Here is a 9,879-nt window from a genome sequence, read left to right on the forward strand (position 1 = left end):
TATTATTATTTTATTTATCAATCATAAATTAAATTGATTATATATATATATATATATATCTATCTATCTTAGTTGGGGATCAATCAATCTTGTTAATATTTTATTTTCCACCTTAAAATTACTAATTAATAGCTTCCAATAGGAAGAAAAACGTACGTCTTCTCTTTTATTTTGGATTCATTGATAAGTATTGAAGCTTCGGCTGTTTAAAATAGTTGGAATCTTGTTCAAAATTCTCTGAATGGCTCCATCAACAAAAAGTTAGTTAGGAGAGAATATGATGAAATCATGTGAACAAGATTAATTACCCTAGCTAGCAACTTCATATCAAGCAGTAGGATAGGCTATGTGGATCACAGGCACTATCCATTCTTGGTTTCTAAATAGAGTAATAACAGGCCAGCCCCTCCATTGGGTAAATACCAGGGTTAATTAGGATACTCAGCTATTAACCAAAGTGAGAATTAAGCTAATTATGTACAGGATAATCATTGCTTGGCTGATGGAAACACAACAAGAGAAATAAGGGGATAAAGTATTTACTTATTTATTTATAGTACAACTAAAGGAAGCAAATAATGTTATAGGAAGAAAAAGAGAAGCTAAAGCACTGTCATAGGACCCATAGCTTGTCTCTTCATTAGCCCCATCTGATATGATTTTCATTATTTATTTTTCCTCTCTGCAACATTTCTCTCTTCTTCTTCTAGCTACTCTTGAAATATATTCTTAATTCCTTTCTCAAAACCTAAAAAGAAAAAAAGAAGAAGAAGAAGAAGAAGAGATACTTCATATTAACTCACTGTTTTTGGTGATGTCAAGCAATAAAGGGAAAGATGTAGCGGAAGGTTCATCAAGAGCTGTTGCTATGGCTCCCGATCAGCAAAATCCACCTCCCTTGAGTCGATACGAATCGCAGAAGAGGCGCGATTGGAACACCTTTGGTCAGTACTTGAGGAACCAGAGACCCCCAGTTGCATTATCACAGTGCAACGCAAATCTTGTGCTTGAATTTCTTCGATACCTCGATCAATTTGGCAAGACTAAGGTGCACTTACAAGGGTGTGTCTTTTTTGGACAACCTGAGCCGCCAGGGCCCTGTACTTGCCCACTTAAGCAAGCCTGGGGTAGCCTTGATGCACTCATCGGCCGGCTTAGGGCTGCTTATGAAGAAAATGGTGGCTTGCCTGAGACAAACCCTTTTGCAAGTGGTGCTATTAGAGTATATCTACGTGAAGTGAGGGACTCTCAGGCCAAGGCAAGAGGAATTCCTTATAAGAAGAAGAAGAAGAAGAGGAATCCGATGAAAGCTAACGATGAGAGCTCAAGCTTTCATATGCAGTAATCTTGATTTACTGTGGTTTTCTCTAGAAAACAAAAACAATGGTAATTAACTCAATTTCCCTCTTTGTTAGACATATATATAGCTTTAATTCAAAAAGTTGGATCTAATTAAGTTCAAATGCAGCAACTAGTGATTAACCAATACTAATTACTATGAATGAACCCAAGTCCTGTAATAATTCGATTTAGTATATAAATTAATTAAAATTCTCAACTAACCATCACCGGTCAAAAAACTCAAGAACATCTATATATAGGAGGGAAAAAAAAACTTTCTAATTAATCTTGGTACATTTCATTTCCCTCTTTTGCTTGATGTTAAACCCTCGGCCAAGGGCTCCGAAACCCTAGTCTGCATATATATATAGTTACTTAAAAGATACAGCTATGACATATATTCTTTATATACTGCAGTAGTTTAGTTATACTTTACCTGAACATCATTAACAATCATATATAAGATATATATATATGCCTAGAGGATGGTGTAAAGATCCCTCTCTCTCCCTCCCTCTCTCTCTCTCTTTCCGTCTCTCTTTCCCTCCCCGTCTCTCTCTAGCAAAATCACAGTCTTAGCTGCTCGATCTTGTGCCCTCCATGAATCGGCACAGAATTTGAGCATATTATATATATATAAAGACATAGTTACACACGCATACATAAACCATATACCATATACACGCATTATATTTATATATTTACACACACGCACACACATCTTTGTCAGAATCTTAAGGAAATTAGATGATTGAAGATCTGAGGAGGAAAAACCAAACGCTTATTCAGTGCCCTTGTTTGTTGTTGTTGTCACTAACATCACAGACCTTATATATGCCACCATATAAAATGCTAGCTTTCGTGCTGCTTGATTTGTTTGGTTATATTTTGTTTTTGTCCCTTCTTGGAATTTTTAAACTCCGCATTATGTTAAATGTCTTTTTCTTTGGTAATGCTACATGTAATTAATTGGCCTCTGTACCTGAACCAGATCATGTTTTGTCAGCTTAGACAAGTGATATTTGGCATTCCATTATATATTACCCCACAAGGCCTTGAAGCTAACAGTACTATGGTAGGGAGATTCCCTCAATAATTGATCAGATGGGAGATATCAACTTCGTTGGTATAAAAATATTGATAGGGTTAATTAATTAGATTAGGTGTTGAGTAACTCTAGCTAGCTACAAATCATATAATATGATTCTCCTACACCCTTCTAGCTCGAAAATCTTGCTAGTGCAGTGCTTAGCTTTTTGGCAGCTAATCTTTTCAAGTAGGCTCTAAATCACAACAAGCATTTCTTTAATCAAAGTGCTTTACTTAGCTTTGCGGGCAACCCCATTATTATGCCTTGTCTTGCATCTAACTTCCCAACTCTTGACCCTTTTCAGGCTCTTAAATTTCAAGTCTTGCATAAGCGACTGCAATTGGGACCTCTATCAACTCCTCCCCAGATTGACTTATCGGTCCTTCAATCGCACAAGCAGTGTAATTTAGTTAAAATGAGAATGCATGAAGTCGATCGGTCAAGAATATCATAAAACCAGGAGTAATTAGTAAGTTACATTTTCTCATCCTTTGTCCATTTAAGATCAGTATTTCACTATCATATGAAGCCTAGTCAAGTTTGTTGCCATGTACTCCTATCCGGATGTATGTATTATTGAAAGCATAAGCATATTATGGTTTTTCTCAATTCTCAAGTTTTGTTATCATCTTTATATATCATAGCATGCTACTAGAGCCCTTTTACCAAGAAAATTAATATTCTTAATTATAGCTAGAAGCATCGATGCTAGAGATTAAATGCTTATAACAATATATAACTTATTTCACCATCGATTTTAAGCAACAAGATTATTCTACTACAAAAACTAGCAGTGGTCCAAAACTAAATACTTCAATCGTTGAGCAATATATGTCCTTGTGAATCATTAATAGCATCAATAGAAGTTTGTTTAAGTTCCTCAACATTCAAACAAAAGCAGTACAATCAGGATGACCAGTCCTTCCCCGTATTTATCCCCCACTCAATGATAAAATGCAATGCCCCACATCTTAATAATGTGCTTTGATTTTTGTTCTTCAATATTTATCATTGGATTCCTTCTGGGTACTTCCATCTGCAATTATATTTATTACTTTAATTTGTTTAACCAAAATTTTAACCTCCCATCATTAATTACCATTGATTCGGAGTACTATATTTGATATCCGCTCTCCCTAAGTTGCGAAGACTCTATTTTATTTTTCTTTTCTCTAATCCATTTAAAGATTCATTGACTCGAGCTATTCAATTCAATTAGCTCTTTCTCAACCTCTAAATCCCTCCACCCTATTCCTTTCAAGATTTGGCTTTGAGATTTCTTAGTGAAAAACTATTAGGATGTACCCGTCTGGATAAGTCATTGTATTTTAAACATTTTGAAAATCTCTTGATGCTGCTGAAGCAGTATGATGATTCTGAATGATGCAAAAGAGGGTCTATATAGTTGAACCAGCTAATTTAGGACTGATGTTGCAACTAGAAAAGCAATGCCTTTTCCTTTTCGGGTTATTCACTACAGCACACACCAAAAGGTAGGTACTGTTTGTTGTTTCTTTCCTAAGACTTCAACTCATTCATGTTTTACATGGATGTAAAAACCAATGCATAGGCTTCAATTTTATGTAAATATCCACTGTTTTGCTTCCCAATTTAACAACACAACAGATTGAAGCTGTTATGATGAGAGTTACAGAACACTTCAATTCAAGAATAGTTGTAATAAGGTGAAACTTAAAAATCAGATTTTTATATCTCCAACGCGCCCCATACCGCCCCCTCTAACTTTGTGACCTTATAGCGAAATAAACAAATGAATAGGTTACCGTAAAGCAAAATTCGAACTCCTAGGCCAATTGATAGGTTATATGACCCTGATGGCATAATAAAAACACACTCAAAGATATAAGAAAATATATATCAGTGGAAATAGTATATGTTGAGTTAAAATCCCAAGTGATTAAAGGTATTTTCTTCTAAGAAGGAACTATGCTCAATGTGAAAAGAATTCAATTGTAGGAGAGAGATTGTTGCCTTACACATCTGTAAGTGAATCCTGTGTTGTTAGGGGTCAAGAAAGCCAGAGATGGATCCCATTATCCAGCAATGTAGGCTTTTAAAACTTAAAAGAGCGTTCAGACATGATGTCAAGGCCATCATTGCATAGAAAACTAATTACATTCATCTCCCAATCCAGAAGACTATTCACGATTTCTATTATTCTGTTTAACCAACACGAAAAAGAACACACAAAATACATTTTTATCAAATGTACAAGATATAAATTACCTAATACAACTAAAAAACTTGGAAAATTCATGGTGAACTCAATTTTTTTTTTCTTTTCCTTTCAATTTCATCTTTCTTTTTTCTCACTCCAACTTTTTTTAACAATCATTTGAGTTATTTTTAAATTAGTGAACTCAACTGAAACATGTTGAAATAACTTATAAATTGTCGAGTCGAAAGGGTTTTTTTGTTAATTTTATCTTTTTTTCTCAAAATTATTCTTAGACTTTTTTATCTGTCAGTCGAGTTGTTTCTAAACTGGTCGAGTCGATTGAGACACATTGAAGCAACTATCACATGGTTTAATTTTAAATTCAGGCTAAACAAGAAGTTAGTTTGAGTTTTGTTTTTTGTGTCAATTTTGTTCTTATATTTTTTTTAATGGTCGATCGAGTTATATTTAGACCGATCAAGTTGAATGAGTCACATCAAGTCAACTTTCACACAGATTAAATTTAAACTCAAGTTAGATAAGGAGTCAGATTAAAAGGTTTTAATCTTGACACAAGGTTTTTCCGTTAGGTAAAGTTTAATAACAATACCAAATAATTTTCTGTAACTTGTATATATTTTGTTACGTTCAAAACTTTTTTTTATTTGATTTGTAGTATAGTACGGGTCTGTAAACTAGTATAATTCAAAATGCAACTAATATTTCTCTCTTCTGTTTTTTTGTCAATCTTGAGTTAGAACCTTTCTTTTATAAAAAAGAAAAAGAATAAAAAGTGCCATGATCACACAAACTATATAACACTATATAATCTAGCTAGTTGCAATTTCACAAAATGTAACATAAATTGATGATAACCAGTGATGTGGCGGGGCTAGAGATTTTATGTTGAGAGGGTGGATGAATATGTTAAAATGAGAAGGTTATTCAATATATTCAAGTTCATATTTTGAAACTATGTATTATGGATTTTGTATAAAATAACAAAGCTTCTTTTAAAAAATTTGTTAAACTTAAGGGATTATTTTGAACTTTAGGAGAAAGTAGCCCTCATGTACTCTTTTGGCTTTTTCTTAGTATTTCTATCTAGCAATCATACAAAATATTCATATCATCAATGTTTCTATTAAATAGTAAGCATTAATGGCTTTATCATCCTAGAATAATTCTCTAATTATTTTTATATCCCTAATTGAGTTTAGTATACATTACATTTTAAATATATTTTTTTGACTAGATTTTCATGTTAAATTATTAGAATTAGTTACGTGATTTACACATGATTTTTTTCTTTGTTTGATTGGTAAAGATATTTTAGAAATAAAAGATAATAATATGCAAATCAAGTAGCTAGTTATAATGATTTGGCTGAAAATTCTTGATAAAAAAAATAGATTAAAAACCTAAGATATACTTAAGAATGAAATTGATTTAATTAAAAATATGTGAATAGATTAAAAAATTATTTTATTATATCAAGACAGATTAAGTCATTAATCTAAATAATAAATTAAAAAACAACTAAAACAAAAGGAGGAATCACGATAGTTTCTCTCATATTTTTCTATTTACCACTACATTATAATGATCATTTTTTCTTTCTCATCAAAAAATACATACGGTGGTTTTTGGTAGTCAAAAATAGACTTCCATCATCTCCTTTTCTATTATAGGCAGAGCATATTCTCCAAATATGGTTGGTGTATCACTAGTGATCTTTTTTTATTCTTCATTTATTTTTCTCTCCTACCTTGGTAAATACACTATGATCCTAATTGTTATTATTATTTCACATTCAGACATTTTAGTTTTGAATTACTGCTTTTTAGTAATTTTTTATTTTGTTGAAGTTTTGTTTGTTTTCAATTGAACCCTTGGTGTTTAATTTGTATATATAAGGTATTTTGATTTGGTCCTTCTACTTTATATTTCTTTTTTTTTTATTTGTCAAAGTTTTTATGGCTTTTAATTTTATCCTTCAAATCAAGTTTGTGATTTTTTTTTTTTCAATGATAATAATGATTTCAATTTGATCCATTTTCTTTTGATTTTTTATTGTTTTTTCTTGATTCTTTTGTCAAAAAATTTATAGTTTTTAATTCTATCATTCAAATTTCATGATTTTTATGTTTTAAATAATAATAATAATTGTAATAATAGTCATGGTAATATGAATAAATATGATGATGCTAATAAAAATAATAATAATTGTAATTTTAGTCATGATGATGATGATGATAAAAATTATAATGAACATAAAAATATTATTTATGATAAAAACAACAATTAAATTAGTAGTAGTACGTAGTAGTAGTAGTTGTTGTTATGGTGGTAACAATATTGTTGTTGCTACTACTACAAATAATAATAATAATAATATGAGAGTAACCATCTAGGTGGTGGTCTAGTGGTAAGAGCTTGGGACTAAGGGGTTTGCTCCCTCTTAGGTCTCAGGTTCAAACCCTATGACTGCTCATATGATGGCCACTGGAGGCTTACATGGTCGTTAACTTCAGGGCTCGTGGGATTAGTCGAGGTGCGCGCAAGCTGGCCTGAACACCCACGATAATCAAAAAAAATAATAATAATAATAATATGAGAGAAAAAGAAGAATAGTGATTATAATAAAAATACTAATAATAGTTATTTTAATAATAGTTATAATGAAAATAGTAATAATAACAACAATAATAATAATAGTGATGATGATTGTTGTAATAGTTGTTAAAATAATAATAATACTAATGTTAGCAATAGTTGTGATGATGGTAGTGATGATGATGATGATGATGATGATGATGATGATGATAATAATAATAATAGTGATGATATTACTTATTAATAACAGTGGTGATAGTGATTTCGATCCTTATTTTTTTGAATTGTTATTTTTTAAAAAATTATTTTTTTATGATTAGGATTTTGTTTTTTAATTTCATCTTTTACAATATATTTTTTGAATTGGATTTTATTTTTTTCTAAATTAGATGCTTCAACTTTAATGATTTGGGTCAGTGATTTAAAAAATTAACATATTTTTTTATAAAAAAATTAATAATTCTTTTTTTTTTAATTAAGTTATTTCATCTACGTAATCTGGATCGTGAATTTGACGGAATATCATGTGTTGACTTAACTCTAATTAGTGTTTTTACATGTTTGTTATAAACAGTTTTTATATCTTTTTTTAATGATCATTTTCAATACCTTAACATTATTTTTTGTTCAATATGTTCCTCCATTTACCTCCATGAACTGCATAAAACTTGAAGGTAAATCTGTCATCCCATTATCCTAGCTAGAATTCACTAGCATAAATTACAAAGTCCTCTAACCTTTGCTAATAAAGTTAGATATATATAATATAATACTCCCATCTTAAACTTCATGTACTAATCCATTACTTATGAAAAAATAGTAGTAATAATAAATCTTCATGTCCTAATCATAGGCTTCCTAACACCTAAACAACAAGAAAAAGCATTATATAGATTATTAAATTTTGGGTGACAACTGTTTTGGTAGATAGGCACGAGTTAAGCTAAATTTTGCATTATCATTAAAAAAAAATTCATTCTTCATCTTCTTAATGAATCAAGTAAGTTTTAGTTAGAAGAATAGATCATAGGAGGAGGAGTGATAATTAGATAAGACAGAAAACCAAAAAAAGAGATCATGTCTTGCTATGACACTGAATCTGTAGAGCAAATATTCGATACCCAAGAAAAACTGCATCTTCACACTTCCCTCTAGGGAATAGGGAAGTATTAAGCAACCATAAGATCGGGGGGGGGGGGGGGGGGGGGGGGGCGGCAGAAGTATTGGAATTCCAGCCATGGATGGATCTGTCAGCCAACCTGTTATACAAGGAAGGCATATATATATATGGAAGGGAAAGTATCCATGCATTTTTTGTTTGACGTAGACACATAATATTCCAGCATAACGAGCACTTCTAGGTTCAATTCATGAGCCACATTTTACTCTTTGATGCAATCCAGGTGTGTATCTTGCTGTCGTTTCCCCTAGCTAGTGCCTGATCTTTTTATAATTAATGTATAACCAAGAAATTCATGATTATTTTTTTATTTAAAAGTAAGGAGTTGCATAATTCCTAAATAATATGAAACTTACAAGATTCGTGAATCATGGCCACTTCCAAGTGTTCCACTTCCTAAATCAATTACATCAGACCACACAAAAGAAAGCTCAAGCTTCGATCTTAATTATGCCAAAAACAATGCTCCTTTTATTTTCCTTTTTCCTTTTCCGACCAGCAACACAATTCCTCTTTTTCACTGCTCTGCGCTCATTGATTCTTTACTAATTTACAGACACAAGTACATATGACACAGTAAAGAACCTGCTGTGTCTACATTAATGCAGGCACTCGTGTATACGTACTCATTGCATGCATGTGTATGCAGGCGACTTAAGTAAGTAAAACCCTAATGCCCAATTCCAATCGAAATGGCCGAAGAAGAGCAGGTACATTCTGTGACGTTGACCCAATTTGTATGTCCATGCTGTTGCCTCAATTACACCATCAAATTAAGTTTCCAGATTATACTTTATTCAATTAAAACACTCGTTGAGGTTTTTGTTTTTTGGAAATCGATGAATATATTAACAGAAACCCTCAACCAGCTAGCTGCTGGCTAGTGAAAGAAAGGATAGTTTAAATTACAACAAAGCACGAACTCTTCACTCCCTGAGTAGAGGGAGATTAATCAACCCCTTATGGTTGATCCTGATGCAGATGACCATCATCAAGGCAGTGGATTGATACAGTAGTAAATTCTTATAAATCGTGATGCAGAAGCAACAATATTCCATTCACCAACACACAAGACATTACTTTTCCTAGTAATTCCAGCAAAAAAAGTTCTCATCGACAATCTTTAATTTCAAGCCAACTATGCATAGTTTCAGAGTCTAATTGCTCAACTTGAAGAAAAATAAAAATCTCCTCGTTTCCTTCTATTGAAATGTATGCTCCTTGATATATTATCTTAAAAATCCAACGGGAGTGGAGAAAAACCATTGTTAAGCGAGGGAGTTGAAGGATTATAAGACCACGCATCATATCTTTCAATTTGTTCGGTGAGGTATCACATTTCAGTCTCAACCATGGAATATTAAATGCAAATTCTTCAAGCACGAGCTTGTGTTGTGTGTTCCTCTCATCAGATAGCGATATCGCTAGCTCCAGACAAGCAAGTGTCCATATTTTCATGCTAAATTAAAAAGG

At 32.0% G+C, this 9,879-nt stretch overlaps 1 protein-coding gene across 1 annotated transcript; it reads left to right on the forward strand.

The window, feature by feature from the left end:
* The first annotated feature begins 634 nt into the window (after positions 1-634).
* On the forward strand, positions 635-3,040 carry LOC133702531 (protein LIGHT-DEPENDENT SHORT HYPOCOTYLS 7-like). The gene is made up of 2 exons (XM_062126831.1): positions 635-1,386; positions 2,736-3,040. Exon 1 carries the CDS (start codon positions 815-817, stop codon positions 1,343-1,345), a length of 531 nt encoding a protein of 176 aa, XP_061982815.1. The 5' UTR covers positions 635-814; the 3' UTR covers positions 1,346-1,386; positions 2,736-3,040.
* The last annotated feature ends 6,839 nt before the right edge of the window (positions 3,041-9,879 follow it).

The sequence above is a fragment of the Populus nigra genome, chromosome 1, assembly GCF_951802175.1.
Source record: "Populus nigra chromosome 1, ddPopNigr1.1, whole genome shotgun sequence".
In the NCBI taxonomy this organism is placed as follows: domain Eukaryota; kingdom Viridiplantae; phylum Streptophyta; class Magnoliopsida; order Malpighiales; family Salicaceae; genus Populus; species Populus nigra.

Bases quoted from the DNA above. Each gene is read 5' to 3' on its own strand.
- LOC133702531 (XM_062126831.1), top strand. From the start codon at position 815: ATGTCAAGCAATAAAGGGAAAGATGTAGCGGAAGGTTCATCAAGAGCT.